A 19,401-nucleotide genomic window follows, 5' to 3' on the forward strand; every position below is an offset into this window, starting at 1 on the left:
AAAGTTTTTTGAATGCAATGGGAAGAGACTGAAAAAAACCAACAAACTCCCATATTTCTTTAACACTCTATTTATGTATGTGACAGATTTATTTTACCTATTTCATACTCTTCACGACTTAGGTGGAATACTGTACAGATTAACAGAAAACCTAAATAGAACTGATCCAAGTCTGAGGGGAAGAAAAATGTTAAAAGGAAAAGAATAATAATAGCACAAGAAAGCCCAGAAAGGTCAGAAACAAGAGCTACATGGAACTAGGTCAATGGAGTTTTGAAATAACTTTAAGAAACAGTAGAAAGTAATTTGTACAAGATAAAGTTGTATCAAACTAAAGGTCACAGAAAAAAAAATGAGAAGGGCTGCTTTCCCAGGAGCTGAAAGAAAATTTATGCTTTCCATTGTCTCTGTCTTTCCAGTACTATGGTATATAACAAGCGAAACACAATGCTCTTTGAAATTATCTTCTGAAGAAGATGTAAAAACTTTCCTTGTCCTTAATACCAATGTGAGGTCAGTAACCACATTATGGACTTAAACATGAATCCTTTAGCAAAGTGAAATTCAGTGCATGAAGGCATCACCCTTACTCAACTGACTTCTGTGATGCAGGATATGATTTCTGAAAGGGAGTAAGAAGGAAGAAACTTCTGTATAAGTCTCAGCTGTTCCAGCTTGTAAGTCCGATGTTTCATTTCCTGCCCATTTTTATTGCAAGTCACATTCTTAAATTTCTGCATATGGATTCACTGAAGAGTGAACTATCAGGGCTACAAAAACAGTTTCTCATTGCTCTATCCAGAAAAAGCAGTATTATGGATTCTTGCTCTCTTGTCCTCACAAAACTTTTCAGGTTAGGTTTATAAATAAATGCTGAATGGTTGAAACCTTAGGAACACTGCCAGAAGCTCTGTATCAGCACTAGGAGCCTGATTTGCATAGTGGAAAAAGATGTTAAAAGCTAATTTCAGGAAATGTTTTTGGGTACAGAGCAATACAAAAAACAACAACAACAAAACAAAACACCCACATTCTATTAAGGTGTTTAAATTCTTAGGATAAAAGGAAATATGGTTATTGATCTGCAACCATAAACTCTACTCTCAAATTCAAAATTCTATTTGAAAACATGCTAGAGCTTCATCAAACTTTAGCAGTTGTAGCTTCCACTGCATGTTTATTTTCAAGTATTTGGGTTTCTTTCCTCTCCAGACTTGCTAATTCTGAGCACTGTTACTGAAACTGAGACAAATACCATGTAGAATCCCAGTGATATGCCACATTATGCTACCTTTGAGGGAAGCTGTAAAAGCAATTGGTTTGGAACAGACAAAACAGACAAAATTATTTCAGTTAAAACAAATAAAGTTGTCTTTTGTGTAAATTATACATGACTACTTGTACTTACTTTTTTTTTTTTTTTCCTGGATACATTGGTAAGCCTAGATGTGATCTATATATTAATCTCCAAAAGTGCTGCTATTCACTTAATGACACTGCACTCTGAGGAGAATTTTGGTTTTAATGATCAAATTAGACAACTCTATACACAGTCACTGCAATAATAGCTGTATTCATTTCCCTCATATACCAGATTCAAACTCAGAAGCAAATTCCCAGTTGTCATGCCAGAACAGGCCATTTACAGCCAACCACTGAAGTCACCAAAACTTGTCAGTGATGTCAAACAAGACAAAAATACACCATTTTGCCTTTTTTTCCTAAACAAACTTACATTTGTAAAAGATGAAGGAACAGAAAACTTGAGGGGAAAGAGTTATATCACACTAACTACAAAAGCATCAAAACATTCAAACTTTCTTATAAGAAAAAAGAAAGCTTCAAGGAAAGGAATCAGGATTGTGCATCTGTCTTCATGGTTTTTTTCTTCACCTAGGCTGTCAGCATTATAAATATATATATTGTTTTAAATTTTCATATCAAAACTGGCAGGCTTTGATCTCTGCTCTCTTGTGACAGCAACAGGGCCCGTGAGAATAGCTTGGAGCAGCATCACAGGAGTGTCAGATTGAAGGTTAGGAAAAGGTTCTTCATCAGAAGGCAGTGGGGCCCTGGAACAGGCTCACCGAGGCACTGCACATGGCCCCAAGTTGTTGAAGTATAAAGATCATTTAGAAAATTCTCGCAGACACAGGGTTTGAATTTTGGGTGCTCCTGTGTGGAGCCAGGGGTTGGGCTCGATGATCCTTGTGGGTCCCTTGAAACTCAAGATATCCTATGTTTATTTGTGATTTCACATGCCACTGAGAAGAATTATTTTTAAAACTTTCAGTCTCTAATGTCAGGTGAAAGCCTTCATATCCATATTCATACAAGTGAAAAATTTCAAAATTTAACCACCACAAACATGCACACTTCCCCAGTCTCCTATAAAGAGTACTCCTACAAATGGTAATACACTAACACAGATGACTTGCAGATGAAAACAGGAAAAAAATCAAAACGAAGGAAGCTGCTTTTCCATCTCATTCTGTTCAAACAAATATATTATCAAGTGATGGAACTAAAAGAGATGCATCGGATTTGTTTGGAAGCTGCTTTCAGAACTTACCATATAAGATCAAATCACATGAATTCAAAGAGAATGACTGGCAAAAATTGGTTTCAGAAAATCTCAAGTCAAATTAATTCATTTGGATTTCATATTTTCAAGCTGTGCAGCTCAAGCCCTACAGAATAAATTTTCTAACCTCCAACTCAGCAACAAAGAAATACAGCTTTAATTATGAATGGATAAAATAAGAATACTTACGCTGACCCCACCGGCCTGTTCTTGGGTTCAAATAATTTGGATAAAGTCCATTAGGACGATCCATTTTTTGGAGTAACTTCCGAATGTGCATGACCTAAATTAAATCAAGAATCAGGATCACCACTAACAACTTCCATCTGCTCTGCATATTGTTAAATCTAGTATTTTTCTTTTCAGAAATAAGCTTTCTTAATTTGATCTGAGAAGCTCTTGAGGGTTTCACTTTTTTTTTTTTTTTTTTTTTTTTGCTTTTAAAGGATTGACACACAAACATCTTTTAAAACTCTGATTTTTAAATGCCTGTTGAAAGAAATAAAAAAACCTTTTGTTGTAAGGTTTCTATTTCAAAAAGTCAATCTACTTGGTAAAAAAAGAATTTAGTTGCAGCTAAAACACAACCAGAATGCCATATTACAAAAAAAGCTGTACAAAAGGCAATTTCCTTTAATGATATAAGTCACTAGTATGATTGAAAAAAACTAAATTTGAGACCCACCTTGTTGTAATATACTGGGTCTCCTGTTAAATAGCTGAGGTGGACAAATTCCATATGTAGAGTACCAAATTCAGCAAGAATGCTGCTGCCTGCAGAAGCCCAGCCCCAGTTCCGACCCACACCGCTGAGTTTGAAGAAATATATATGAAAATCAGAAAAAAGAAAAAATTGTAATTACTGTACACAGTGCTAGTAACAACTACGACAGCGAATAAAAAAGTAACATCAAAACAATAATCTGTGATTAAGATTAACGTACTTGTGGCATGACTGACTGTTTTGTTGGTGAAATCTTGGAAAAAAAAAATACAAGATCATCAACAAAAAGACCCATGATTGTAATTCTGTGCATCAAGACTGTGCATCTTTTAATGCCTTTATAGTAAGCCTAATCTCAATTGTCATTTATTCATTCCATATTCCTAAGAACAAGAATCAAAAGCAAATATCAAATAAGACAATATACTTTCTAAAGCAGCAAAATTTGCTTCTTTGTTCTGTCAAACATCAGCTGTCTTCCCCTTACTTGTGTGGGATGCAGTTAATGCCAGTATTAGATGCTTTAGTAAGATGGGAGTGGGCCTTATTTGTGTCTACATAGGAAAACCGCACGTTTATAGCAAACAGAATATTGTGAGATCCTCAGACTGGCATAAGGAGTCAAAAGACTGCATCATACCATAGGTCTTTCTTGCTCAGAGAGATCTTGCTAAGTCACAGTTCCAAAATAACCTGTGGTTTAATTTGATTTTCATGATTTTCCACCATCTTCCAGGATTAAGTTCCTTAACTTATTAAGTTATCCGTATTTTCCTGGAGATTATTTGTACTTTTTCTCAAATAAGATTTCAGTTATCAGTAAAACTATAATCAGATAGCAATGTCTTCTTACTTTAAAAAAAAAAATTATAAATTAGAAAGAATAAAAATGTAAATGGAAAACATCAGTAATGGAGCAGTATTTGCACTTCTCAGCCAAGACAGATCACCTTTAAAAATGCAGTAACCACTGCTTAAAGACCATAGAAACAAAATTATAGCCTGCAGTTTAATTTTGGTTCATCTCTCACACAGAAGAAAACAAATTGTTCCATAAAAAAAATACTAATAAAATACAAGTTGCTAATTTTTCAAATCCTTCTATCTGGTCCTCTCTTTTATTGCATGTCAGTGGTAATTGTTCACATATACATATGCCATTGCCACTGCCTCATTGCATGCCACTGTATTTTCTGTTGCGATACCAGCAGGCTCTGCACATTACCATGAGACAGAAACAGTACATGCATTAACAAGAAAATTCTCATGTCCCTGACATAAAAATGTAAAAAAGCCTTGTGTCAAAAAGTGCTTTAAAATTTTGAGGAAAAAATCAGCATTGAACAAGCAATACAAGATAAATTCAACAGTGTAATTTTATTCCACAAGGCAACCTAAGTTCAGTATGCAGCTGAACAGTCACCTAAAGGAGCCTATCCATCTCCGCTGACCATAAGATTTCCACTTATTAGCCTATATAAAACTGAACTGCAAAACAAATTAATACTTCCTCAAACATTCTGAGATTTCTGAAAGCAACATATAGTTCACAAAGTGCATAAAAACCTGTACATTAAATTGTGGCCCACAAACATTTTTATTTTTCATAGGAACATGGTTTGTGATGACTAAAGAACTAATGTTTAAGTTCTAGGACAACGTATGCCAGAACATACTCAGTATGGTCTAACAGCATGTTGAATTCTTATTGTACGATCAGGAAAAATATTAATGATCACAATTTATTGCAGTTAATGAGGTCGGATGGTCTGAACACTATTCAAGTTACCCTTAAGTGACAGAAATAACAATTTGTCACCATCTTCTACAATTGGACTACCGAGAATTAGTAATAACATGTTATTCTTTCAAATTTGGGAAGGTGGAGAAAAACACCTCCCCACAAAAGAAAACTCATTACCTTTTCAGATTTACCATTGCCCATGGTATACCCGTAGGTGTGTTGAAGGCTGGAAGAAGCTTTCCTGCCAGCTGCACTGCTTTGATCTTGAAAACCTAAGATAGTAGGATCAATTGCAGACAGTTACAAATTCTGATTTATCTCCAAGAACTATAAAGATGGAAATTTCCTCGTCCCACCCACTTCTTCATATAAGAAAAGCTTTACATTGCAAAAAAAATATATATATATTAACTTCTCATTTATTTTCACTTGTTCGTTTTATGAACACCAACCACTAAAATTTGAACATGAAAAGAAAACTTGTCATTTTAACATCTCTGAATCCAAGGTCACCAGCAACACTGCTTACATTCCTATGAAAGAGGGATATCAATCCTCCCCCCACTTCTTTCCACCAATATTATTTCTAGTGCTAACTAAAGCAATTTTTAAAATATACTTTCAAGCATACCTTTGCAGCAAAAAGCAAAAGAGAACTCTCCCACATAACACAGATGTGATTTAAATTTACAAACTTAAAATCCTTTTAACTATATGCTCAATTCAGATAGAGCTGCTAACTTTTTATGAGCATTGTCAAAGCAGAACAACGCACAGTTTCCCAAAGCCCTTCTTTCACTGATAACACATTAAAATATATATATTAAAAAAAAAGGCTTAATATTTCCTCTCAAGTCTGATTTCAAATACAATTTACTGACAGGAAAAAATGACTTTTAGTTTCCAGCGTTGTTATTCATGACTGTAAAAATGTACTTTCAGAACACAAACCTGTAATACCTTTACTTAGAATCTAATGTTTATTAGCTACATGAGTAAAATCCTTCTAAGCTTATAGGAAGAATCTATTCCAAGAAGGCATACTTGGCAGATACCAAGGACATTAAACTGTTTTTGCCAGCTACTAGCTAGCGTACATTTCAATGAACTCAGTGCAAACATTTAACAAAAGGAGCTATTGTTCCCCTAAGTAACTTAAGCATCGTGGACATATGAAAAAAAAAAACCAACAAAAACTATCATTAACTACCTGATCGATATTCTAAAATCAAGAGATATAAAAGCTTTGAGGAAGTCTAAAAGATATCTCTGTTGGATTGATAAAACATATTTCTCCTCTTTGTGAAGTCTAGAGGAGGAAAAGAAAAAGTGCATACTGGGGAATGATAACGTAAGCAATCAAGACCATTCTCATTTTTCATATGAAGGTGAGGAAAAGATCAATATCTTAATATTTTAGAAGGTGACTAGTAAGACATGCAACAGACAAAAAAAGAATATTAAAGATGACATCTAACTGCATTTGATGCAGTGGACTATGGAGAGAGGAAGGCGGATCTGAAAGTAATGAGCCAGGAAAAGACTTCTACACAGGTACTCTAAATGAATTGTAAGATGAGGTATGTCTAAACAGACAAAGAGGATATTGGAATCATCAGAATAGAATTTGATGGAACTGTGAAGCAACAGAAGCAATATGGCTTGAATGATTTTCAGTAACAATACTGGCAAGAGACAATCTGAGAAAATATGCAGAAACTTAACAGTAAAATTCAGAAAATGCTCTGACTTTGGATAAAGGACCAAGTTAAAACAGAAAGATACAGTGTAAATAGGAGAGACAGTATAGATGGTGTATATGGTAACTGGGAAAAGAGAAGCCCTGAAGAAAAACAAATGATATATCTTGGCTCAGATAAATACAGATTACCTGCTTTGTATCTATGAAGGCATGTCAAAAACACATGCTGAAATCTTCAGTTTTTTAAGTACAGGACAGGTCAAGACCAGATAGATCCACTACAATCACCTGCAGTGAGTTACCTCTCCAATGCAACTTCAATGCTTACTCCAGAACAGAATTACAAGTATGGTACACAGCTTGGAAAGACACTTCTGCCACAAATTTATTTACCTTCCATTTTTGGATCCTGCACCCTTTGAAAACTCCACACATAAAATTATGTGTTTCTATTACTCTTACCAATAAAGGACACTGAACATTATGGCAAGAATATTCAGTAGGAGAATGCCTCTAGAAACATCCTCACTAGAAGAATTTTTCTATTTCTGCACCACTATCTATTTTTTGCTCAATTTTAAATGTGTTGCAACAATTTAGGGAAAAAACTAATTGGAAACAGTTTTTTAGAAATGGTATATAAAGCACAGGCTGAGCTGGAGCTACCAGTTCATGAATCCAAGCAAGGACAGGGAAAGCAATACTGTGCCAGCCATTTCAGCATGTGAGAAACCCAAAAGCCAGTGAGTCAGTGGAAAGTTGTGACTGTTAGCTCAGGCAGTGACATCAATAATACCTGTGGAAAACTTGCTGTGACTAGAGACGTCCTCCTGTTACCTCTGTTAAGCTGAGGATTCTAAGTACTACTGATTTAGCACCTATGAGTAAAACTGTACCTTTATATTTCTCATCCAAGTAAACACTAGAATTCACTGCAGACAGGCCGCTATTTTATATCAGGGTTCCCTTTTTGCTTACTGCTATCTCAGAGTGCTATGAATGAATATCTCACTACTACTTCTGGAGCTCTACTGAGCTAATCAAAATAGCTTCTGCTGCTAAGTTTTAGACATAACGTAAGAACAGCAGTAAATGCATTAGGCTCTAACTTCCAAATAATGTAATGACAGCAGACAGTGTGATTATTTATCATACAGTTAATATGAGTAATTTATTTTTTCAAAAAGAGCTGAACCAACAGATTCTGTTCCAGTCATGGGAATTCCCAATTGACAAACACTAAATTTCAAGAACAATACGAGCAAGAAGATCAGAGAAGAAACAAAATGAATAGATGTCTTGAAAACATATAAAATGGTAAAACAATCGTGTTTTTTTAGTCTAGAGAATGACGTTTGAGAGAAGACACAAGACAGTAAATTTTTCAGTACACACAAAGCCAATACATACAAAAATTATGTGTTTTCTGCAGATGTTAAGAATACAAAACAACAAGCATGAAGTCAGATGACAATGCAGATCCATTAAAATATTGAATGCAGTTACAAACTGAGTATCTGACAAGACTATATTCAAACCCTCAAGAATAACGCTCGGTGAACAAGGTAACTCAGGTAACAGTTGATGTATCACAGCATAAAATAAAAGTGGGAAGGTACTTCAGCTATATTTTACAGATATATATGAGTAATGACAGTTGAAATCTATAGCACCTAGAATTTGTCCTGGAGAAAATAAACCTGTACTGATACAAAATTGAGCAAGGCAGTTACAAACTATATCTACAGTGGTGAAAAGATGCAGAATTAAATAAATGCAGGTATACTGATTCACAGCAAAAGTTCAACAAAGGTCTATTTGCAGATGTTGTCATAACATGACGCTAGTTAAGGGCCTCTCACTGTCTCTTGTGAGCTATAATGATTACCAAGCACTGGACAAACAAGACTTAGAATTTCTAAAAGACAAAATCTTTAGATAAGAGAAGACGTGTCCTACAAAGGGACGCACTGTGATTTTATATTACTTGCTGCATAACAGAAAAAAATTAAAACATGGACAAACTCCAATCCATCTCAGAAGTCTAAGATTGAAAACTACAGGAATTAACTGGAAACTAGACTACAATGTGACTATGCTGCCAACTGGCTCTGTCTTCTTTGTATGCTCCCTTCAAATATTTATATATAGGTATTTATATTATCAGTTTCCTCAACTCTTCTCCTGGTTAAACATTTCCAACTATCTCAGCTTTTTCTTATTCAAGAGATCCTCCTGTCCCTTAAACATCTTCACAGCCCATTGTTGTATTATCTCCAGTATAACCACATCTCTCCCATACTGGGGAGCCCAGAACTGGTCCCAGCACTCCAGGAGTGGCCTTACCACTATGGAGCAGAGGAGAAGAATCACCTCCCTCAATTATGCATTTGTTGAACTGCTCAAGGTTCCAGTTAGACCATTTCTCCAGCCTGTCCAGATCCCTCTGGACAGCAGAGTGACCCTCTGATGGATCAGCCATGCCTTCTAGTTCTGTGCTATTTGCAAACGTCTTGAGGGTACACTCAGCAGGTGCAAATCATTAATTAAGATACTGAACAGAAGTGAATGCAGTACTGACCCCTAGAGTACACCAATAATAGTTACTGACCTCCAACTAGACTTTGTGCCACTAAATACCACCCTCTGGGCACATTCCTTGAGCCAGTTTTCAATACACATCACTATCTGTTCATCCAGCCCACATTTTGGCAGCTTCTCTGTATCTTATGGAATTCAGCATTGAAGGTCTTCCTAAAGTGAAGGCAGACAACATCCAGACCTCTCCCCTAATCTACCAACCCAGTAATTCCATTGTAGAAGCTTATTGAGTTGTTTGAGCATCACTTCCTCTTTGCAAATCCATGCTGGATACTCCCAATTACCTGTTTGTCTTTTCCCAAAATAGAAACAACAAAAAAACATTACCAATTCAGCAAACTCAAAATCAACAACTCTGAATGTACTGCAACTGCTGCTTGCTTCATCCATGCTAATCTAGTCATTTATCTTCTCTTTAATAATAATCGAATTGTTGTTTTGTTTATTTCCATGCAAAGAAAAATGCTTTTGCAAAGATGATTTCTAAGATTCACATCATTTTCAAAACATGTTGACTATGCTGACATTCTGTTTAACAAGTGACACTGCAGATAATACAAACATTTTACATACAGAAAAAAAACATCATACTGAATACCTCCCCACAAGATATGCTTTTGTTAACAATCTGAAATAAAGAACAGTAGCAGGGAAGGAAGACCTCTCCAGTTCCAGATGATATATTAAATTGAGTGATATAACAGTTGCCTTCAATCTAAAATTGATGGCTACATAAGCCTAGTCAACCTTAATGACTCTGTCTAGAGATTTACCTTGTAAAAAATTTCTTAAGCATTGTACAAGAATTATTCAAACTTCAAGGAAAAAGCTGTAATTGCATTCTGCACTCTATTTCTGAAACAAAAAGCTTAGTAAAGCCCAAAGGACTGTACAGATCTATTCATCACACAAGTCCCCATATCCTTTCCAGATGCCCTAGACAGTTTTGAGAGAATTATGTCATAATTCTGTGTTCAGCATACCCACCCTACACACACGCACACCCAGCCTCTCCAAACAGAAGGCACATGCAAAAGAGAAGGCAAGAAACTAGCTATCATATAAACATAATATCACATCAGCCTGAATGCACTAGACGACATAGGAAAAAAGTAGAAGCTCCTAAATCAGAATTAGGCACTTAGATGCTTTTCTCATCCTACCTTACAATTTGATTCAATCCAAAAACAAGCAGAAAAACAAACAAATGGAAATACTTAAACTACATCAATTAAATCTAGATAATACAACTTTACCTGTTTATATTTCACAAAGGAACAATACATTCAAATACAGCTTCTTCAATACAAAAAATAATATACGCTATTGTAGTTTTCTACCAGTACCTAAGAATTTGCAAACAGAATCCTCAAATGACACTATCTTTTTCTTTTGTTTTCCAAAGCTGTTTTCCTGTAAAACAAACATGAGGAATCTAGTAAGTGCTGACTACACCATCTTACAAGCTAATGAAATATTCACTGGCTTCATATTACCTATATATTAAAAAAAAAAAATCTACATTGAAAGTTTGTGCATTATTAACTTGCTAGAAGTATCTGAAAATTTTGCTCTAGAAGACCTAAATGTAAAAAATTGGCATGCGTTGGAAAAACAGCTAATCACGTTTAAACTGCCTGGCACTGGTTAACAGTATCCCAATTAAACTGCAAAATTTCTGTTCACTTTCTTGGCATTAGTTTCAAAGTTAAACTCTGACCATTTTTAAATAGCCTTCATATTGGAGGTGATCCCCTCTCAGTCTGCTAAAATCATGGAACAAATGCTATGAGAATCTGGCATATAAGTATCTCCTAAACAAGATAATTCCAGCAAGATATAATGAACTGCCTAGGTAAGCCAGGAAATGGATGTTTTAAGTTAATTCTCTGTTCTATTAATTTTTTCTTCTATTACAAGAAAGTTGCTTTCAGACCAGGAAATATTTCTTTTTCTTCTGTTATTCCTTCTTTTCTTAACTGAACTCCTTGCTTGCACATACAAGCCATCTAACCTGACAGATTAGTCACCTTCTAGAACCAACGATCTTGAATTTGCACAGCTTACCAAGAAGAATCACTCACATCTAACTACACACGCTCAAAAGATGCAAGTAGGTTTCTAAAAACACCTACCATTCAAACAACTTCTTGTTGTGGGAACTTGTGTGTCTCAGGGAACCAGACACGAGGGTACAGAAAACATCCATTAACTAGCTTAACGTCCTTCCACTGGTTGCAAGCAGCAAGAAAGATTGAATTAGAGCAAAACAGCTGAATGTGGAAGATAAAATGCATGTGGATGGCCATCAGGGAACAAAACAAAAGAGTAATCAAAGGGAAGATCAGCACAGAGCTTTACCAGCAGCAAAGCCGAAACGGTAAAAGTAGGGCTTCCCTTCCCCCAACTTACACAAACTGAAGTACCAGTGAGAAGAAATTAAAGGACATGACCAAGAGCAGAAAGAATGAAGCAAAAAGTAGGTGAGGATTAAGGCCAGAAAAATGAATGGAGAACCAAAGCAGAGAACGTAGTAACAAAAGACTATGAAAGAAATTATCAACAAGAAACACAAGTACCAGAATCACTGAACTGCAGGGGTAAGGAAGGACTTCTGGAGACCACCTATTCCAACCCACCTGCTAAAGCAGGTTTCCTAGATTAAATTACACAGGAAAGCGCCTGGTGGGTTTCCAATATCTCCAGACAATGAGACTCCACAACTTCTCAAGACAGCCTGTTCCAGTGCTCTGTCACTCTGACAGTTCTCCCACGAGCTAGTATGGAACCTCCAGCACTACAGTTTCTGTCTGCTGCCCCTCATTCTATGGCTGTTTGCCACTGAAAAGAGTCTGCCCCCATTAACTTGACTCCCGCACTTTAGATGTTTATAAACCATGATGAGATCCCCTCTCAGCCTTCTCCAGAATGCAGAGTCCTAGGTTTCTCAGCCTTTCCTCATATGGGAGGTGCTCCAGATCCTTAACATCTTTGTGGCCCTAAGCTGGACTGTCTCTAGGAGATTCCCATCTATCTTGAACTGAGGAGCCCAGAACTGGACACAGTACTGCGGATGTGGCCTCACAGGGCAGAGTAGATCACCTTCTTCGACCTGCCAGCCACACTCTTTTTGTGCATCCTAAGATGCCACTGGCCTTCTTGACCTCTAGGGCACACTGCTGCCGTCCACCCAGACATCCAGGTCCCTCTCTTCAGAGCTACTCTCCAGCAGGTCAGCCCCTAACCTGTACTGATGTATACAGTTGTTTCTCCCCAGGTGCAAGACTCGACACTCTCTCACTAAGCCTCATCAAGTTTGTTCCTGACCAACTCTCTAGTCTGGCTAGGTCTTGCTGAATGGCAGTACGACCTTCAGGTCCACTGGAACCCACAGATTTCATTGCATTGTTTGGCCAAATGCTCTCGGATCAGACCCATCTAAACCAAGGGGAAGCATTCCATTCCCCAGACTCTTACCCTCCAGGATCTGGGATTGCTGAGGAGCAGTCTTAGTAGGGAAGACTAAAGCAAAAAAGGCATTCAGTAGCTCTGGCTTCGCAGCATTCCCTGCTACCAGGACATGCACTTCATTCAGTAGCAGAACACAATTGTTAGTCACCTTTTTTAACTACTGACATACTGAAAAAAGCTTTTCTTATTATCCATTATCTCCTTTGCCTGATTTAATTCTAAGTGGGAATCACAAACACTGGCAGAACAGTTTTTCATCAGAGTAGATTCTGATCTAGAACTGACCCTAAATTATCTGTCACTTAAGATGCCTTTCTAGAGAAAGGTATCCAGGCAAAGTAAATTGTATAACCCTATCTTGGTGGAGTATGTTTTAATCAGCGATCAAAAACATTTTGCAACCACCAAGTGTTCTAGTAAGCAAAGAAACAGGCTATAATATGGTCCTAAAGGACCCAACCCAACTGATAATCCATTATCTCCACAAATTCTGGAAATGAAACAGTGTACTAGGAAACCTAAAAAAAAGTTCTGAAGTAGAGTCTTTTCCATACAGTAAAAGATATCTACCAGCTCCTGTTACTAAACTCTGGCTTTTCTGGAATATTTGCTCCTGATATGTTCTCCACACATGTCAAATATCTTCTTAATTTCCCCAATACTTTTGTCTGCCATGTCACCTCTTTTGTCCTTCAGCTGTGCTTAAACATTGAATCAGCTCCTACTTTCACAGTTATTCCTGTCTCCTGTTTCTCTTCAATGTGCTGCCAAACTTTCAATTTCAAAACAATCTTGATTGCCCCTTTAGACTTCAGCATAAATGACTCAGTCCTCCTTAGAGCGTATCTGCCTTTACAAAAAGCCAAACAGTGAGAAGCAACATGTAATTTCATCCATGTACACTCATACTATGTACACTCCCTCTTCCCACTGGTATGATGTGACAAAATACAGTACAAAAATCACTGAAAAAAAAAAAACATACAAGAAATTACCATACAAGCTTTTACATTTACAAAACATATCCATTACACAATGTCAGATATACTTCATTACACTGCACGTGAAAGTGAACAGTGTTTTGTTGTGTTTTCCTTTTTTTTTTTTAAGGATGAAATACTTTATTTTCAAAGATTTACAGACATATTCAGTTAAATAAAATCTTCATTGATGCACAAATTCTGCAAGATACTAGAAAAAAAACAACATATATTTTGGAAAATTGTAAGAGAAATACCCTACAAAATATCCTGCAAAATAATTCATACATCTTCAGGCCAGAAGAAGAAGACAAGGATTTTCTTCTTTTATGCCTTCCCATCAAAAAATAGAAAGGCTAAGAGCAATGATATAATCTTTTGTATAAAGTACAAATACCAAGTTAACTTTAAATACTACTTGATATCAGAGTGAAACACTTCTCCCCAGGACTCATCTAGATTGAATCATATATCATACACTGCCTATCAATGCATCCAGGACATTTCTGTATCTTTTCATAATTTTTTCTACTATTTCTGATGCTTTTATACATCCTTTTTAAAACATGATTACCAAGAAGCTTACATTGTAGCAACAATTAACTTTTATTAATGTCATAAACAGAAATAAATTCTTCTTCATCTTCAGAACTCATAAATCCAATCCTTACAGGCTTGTCCCACACAGGATATCAAATCAAAAGCTCAAATTCAAGCTGAGGTAAGTTCTACATCTTCATCAAAGTCACAGCCACGCAAAACACATTCCACTGTTCTGCTGATCTGGTCAAATTGGTTACTGTTGTTGGTTCTGTAAGTTTCTTTTTCTTTGGGTTTTTTTTTCCTTATAACTAACAGCCTGCATCTGCATCAATAAAAAAACTGATTTTATTTGTACAGGTCAAATGTATCAACTGACTGAATTTCAAAAGAGTTTTCTACATACACGCCATTTCAACATTAGCAAATCAACAGACAGCTATAAATTGTTATTAGAACAATTTTATTATCAAATCCTTATTAGATTGATGATCTCATCGTCTGTTAACTCAATTCTTGATGCTGGGGAGGAGGAGTGAAAAATGGACTGACTCACAGAGGCCTAGGTCAGTTTAAATGACCTTTTCTGAATATACATTCTTTCAGCTTATGCATTTGTATGAAACTTTATATTTTGAATTAGAAAAATGAATGTTACTAGGGCAGAGAGTTTCTCAGTCATTTCTTCAAAGAGATTTTCTGATTTTCCAATTAATAAATTGTAATACAGAATGCAGATGGCTTAGCAACCTCTTGATACCTAATGGATTTGAAAAGCTCATCTTTATCACGCATACTTAGAGGCAGCAAGACTTTTCTAAGTGACTTTTTGCTAGTTTCTACTGGTTTTGGTTAGCTGTCTTTGTAGCATTCATCGTGTTTATTTTTTCTCAGTATCTGCTCTTCTCTACGCAGATTTTAATATTCAAATCCTTTTAAAAGATGAAAATCTAAAGCACTGAATGTAAATAAGTTTCAAAATGTAAAACCAGCCAAAGATGCCTTGTGCTAAAATGAGATAATGTCTGGAATTTTATTTTATTTTTGCTTTAAATTGAAAAGAGCAGCTTAAAAAAAAAATAAACTGCGCTTTCAGCTGACCAAGAAGAATCCCTATTTCCTCTTGAAATGAAATCAATTATGAAAACCCTTAGTGCAGAAGCTAATATAGGAAACTTGTTGGTGTTTTATACTGTCAACAGAACTGCCAGTAAATGAACATTTAGAAGGTAACAGTTTTAATACACTGCTGATAGCAGTGTCCATCTGCATCAGTACGACTACTGCACAACTGAAGGGGGAGACAAAAACTAATAGACGTGACCAACAGGAAATACTCATCACACAAGTACCAACAAGTGATCTATTTTTTCTTAGCTTTTAAAACCCTTTAGGTGAACGTGACCCAAGCTTTAAGACAAGATATTATTACACAGTTTCTATTGTTAAAAAAGCTCACCCTTTAATTCTACCACTTTAAAGCATGTTATACGAATGATCAAATCTACTTCCAATCCAACCTACAGCAAAGGAAACAAAACTGCAATGAATTAACTTCACTCCGCATTTCCACATCTACTGGTGCTATGCTGTACTGACATGCAGCAATACATCATTAGGCTAACTATAATCTGCCAGTCAAGGAAATGTTTTCTACAGACCTAACAAACAGAAACTGTACAAAGATTATGAACTGCACTTAGGCATGGTACTGCTTTAAAACTCAAGAAGAGATTTTTTTCTCAGGCTGTCAGGTCTGAGTTATACCCTTGAGTTGCCCCAGATGCTTACGAGTAAGCAGCTTGTCCCATAGCAATAACCTGCAAATCTTTACTGGATAGGATGTACACAATGCCGTTATCTCATTTGAGTTCTTAACTTTTTGACAAATCAAATATATTTAATTTCTTTCACAGATACAGTTATACTAACACAAAACCAGCTCACAAAAAATGCTGTCTTGCTTGTGAAGACCTATACTTCATATATATTAGTCAATTTTTAGGTGTATCCACTGGCAAACAATTCTATTAAAGAATCTTCCTGAACACAAGAAAGATTGACTGTCTGTTTCCTGGGGAAAAAAATAATAAATCCTGAAACAGGTTTACTTTGATTACTTGTCAATAGAGCATTGAGTAAGTAACAGCCCTTGCTTTCCAAATGACAGATTTCAGGCTGAACTTATCCACACAAATTAAATCACCTTGCCCAGAAAGATGTGTAATTTTCATGGTGTTTATAAAAGTGAAAAGAACAATCATATAAGGGAACTGTTTGCATATAAGGCTGGTATAGGTAAATCACATTAATCTTTTTGACACTGCAAATGCTATAAAGAAATAACTTCTTCCAAAAAATCTGTAAGCTATTATTTTTATTGTACTGATAAATCAGCAGTAAACAATAACACTGTCATAATGCTATTAGTATCCTTCTGCCACTATCATACAACAGTCACTAAATAATATTTGCTTTGTTTTCTTTACTTGATGCTAGTTCTTTGTACAACTGACACTGTTGTTCCTCAGACTTCTGCCAGGAGTTACAGCCAGCAGAAATATTTTACATACTGCTGACAACCACATTAGGAATTTGAATGATTGGTGAAGCTCCACTTCATGAAAAAACCAAGCACCCAACAAGGACCCACTCCACAGACAAATGTCATTCGCAGGTAAGATGCCTGGTTTTCCTAACAGGAGAGTGGGGCACCAGCACACCTCACAGATCTCTTTACAGACTGCTAACAAGTAATCTCTGGGCAAAGCAGATAACTATCACTTATTAATCCTGGTTTTTCACATGCTTTATAAATCAGAACACACAACAACTGGAAACTGCTGCAAACAGCTGCTGCTGAACTTCTATGGCAAGATGCTACTGCCTCAATCTTTGGTTTTATTACAGGCTTCCCATTAGATGCTAATCAAGAGAGTTAAGTCTGAGTTTATGGCGACTACCACCACCCACAGCATTTCCATTTCTGGTTAATCTTGCTTCAGAAATATGTAGGCCCAGATCTCTCCAGTGTTTTACCCACAAGTATACTCGCTACTCATTTGATGATGCCTGAAGTTAGCAGAAGTACCCTTAAAAGAGTATTACAAACCTTCAGAACGAACATTTATGGTAACATATCAGTGTCACTGCGCAGAAAAGGTAAGAATAGCAAGTACATCCTAGGTACATGCAAAAACAGGTGTTAAGATGCACATTTATCAAGACTACTCCACAGAAAGGGAGCGATGAGAAGCTCTGCCTTGGTCATCTCTCCTCTTGGGCCTGCATTTCACACACTTCCAGAACAGAGGAATACTTCCCAAGCATACTACAAGAATCTCCACATCAGATCTTGAACAGAGGAGAACCTGTGGCACTGTGTGCATTGAGCATGTATCCTTTGGAAGGGTACCTCATGCTCAAAAGGACAATCTTAAGAGGGTGCATTCTGCAGTTGAAGCCTACATCGCACAATTGGAGACACAGGCGTTTGTCCATCATTTTGTCCAAAGAACCACACACCTCTCACACACCTACTACAGGAAAAGTTTATCTTTGTAGGCAGACTTGGGAGGCAGAATTTTGCACCTCAGATAAAATACCTGTGATACAAATTAAAAACCCCACACAGCAACCATTTCAAACAAGCAATGAATACTTGAGTATCGGAAAGAACTAGGCTTACTCACAGAAATCAACATTAAAAAAGTAGTACACAGAAAAGCATAATTATGATTATGCCAATCCACAAAAAGTGATGACATTTGAAAAACATTCAAATCAAAACTTCAGCTAAACGTCCTCAACTGTCTTAAGTTATTTAGACTGAAAGAACAGTTTCTCAAAGGCAAATCTCAGAAGAACAGTGAAACTTCACACATGTAAAAGATCCATCTTAACTTGGGTAAAATCTATGTACTTGAAAAAGAAAGCGTGCACTGAAACAAACAAAACAAAACAAAACAAAAAAACCCAACAACCACATAACACCATATGCCTCTGATTTTCTTTGTCTGGGTTAACTTCCTTCCACTGCTTCAGTATCTTGACAGTGACTTATATTTTGCATCCTGCTTTCTCCCTGGACATAAAGATGCTCCACATCAAGCTCCTGGATATTGTCATTCCAGGTACCTCCTTTCAAGATCAGAGGATACAGTTTCCACCCCTCCAAATACTCAGGATCTCTCTCAAATCCTAATGCATACACAAACAGCAAGAACAAGATATAAAGCGTGCTGTGAATTACATGGGAAATGTCAAAAATGCTTAGTCAAGGTGAAAGTATGAAAGTACTGTAGGCCAAAACAAGATGTATTAATGGATGTTTACTATCAAAATACTTGAGGCATTATCATCAGTGCCAGCATCTTCCAATCCATGCAGTTGTTGCAAGGGGGAAGGAATGCTGCTATTTGGAGTTTATCAAGTGCCTTGGGCAACACCAAGCCCTAGTACACTTGTGGCAACAAAGGCCTGCCACATGGTGTCACAGAAAAGGACGGGGCTGTGGCCATGGGAAAAGTGCAGCCTTGACATGTAGAAGGTAGGAGACCCCATCAGCTGAGGAGATGCTAACAACTCTGCAACCATCAGTTGGTGGCACTCATTTCTGCACAGCTAGGACTTGTTCCATAACACAAAATTGAGTCGCTATACAGTGAAAACTTGTTGGAGGAAGGAACGAGTAAAAAGAGGTCCTGTAGAACACCTAGAAGATCTTGACACTGCTGCTTCCCCTCCTGCTGTTCCTGTTTTTCCTGCAAATGTTGACTCAGAAAACTGACTTCGTCAGCTATCAAAGAACTGGGAGGGGATTACTGCCTGCCAGTCCCTTCTCAATGGGCACATTTCCTGCAGTGAAGGGTTAAGCCAGCCTCACTGGCTCCACCCATATCAGAAATTCACTTATGTTGACTTCCCTCCTTCTTTGGTGAAGATAACTGTGATAGCAGGAGAGTAACAGGACTCAATGGCTTTTAACCTCCGGGGAGATGCTGCAGCATCCTTCCTTAGGGGCAGTGAGCATGCCTACAATTGGGGTCACCATGA

General features: G+C 36.8%; 1 protein-coding gene across 3 annotated transcripts in view; it reads right to left on the reverse strand.

Moving 5' to 3' along the window:
• The window catches only part of MAN1A2 (mannosidase alpha class 1A member 2), a 130,694-nt gene that overhangs the window by 44,394 nt on the left and 66,899 nt on the right, over nt 1-19,401 (reverse strand). For all 3 annotated transcript variants that reach the window (XM_065742195.1, XM_065742194.1, XM_065742196.1), the window contains exons 6-8: nt 5,230-5,324; nt 3,270-3,393; nt 2,774-2,867 (exon numbers count right to left, since the gene is read on the reverse strand). In XM_065742195.1, coding sequence (XP_065598267.1) covers nt 2,774-2,867; nt 3,270-3,393; nt 5,230-5,324 — 313 coding nt within the window. The remainder of the gene's footprint in view (nt 1-2,773; nt 2,868-3,269; nt 3,394-5,229; nt 5,325-19,401) is intronic.

This window comes from Cyrtonyx montezumae, unplaced genomic scaffold (assembly GCF_038088225.1).
Source record: "Cyrtonyx montezumae isolate F1298 unplaced genomic scaffold, pur_monq_1.0 scaffold_3, whole genome shotgun sequence".
Lineage (NCBI taxonomy): Eukaryota > Metazoa > Chordata > Aves > Galliformes > Odontophoridae > Cyrtonyx > Cyrtonyx montezumae.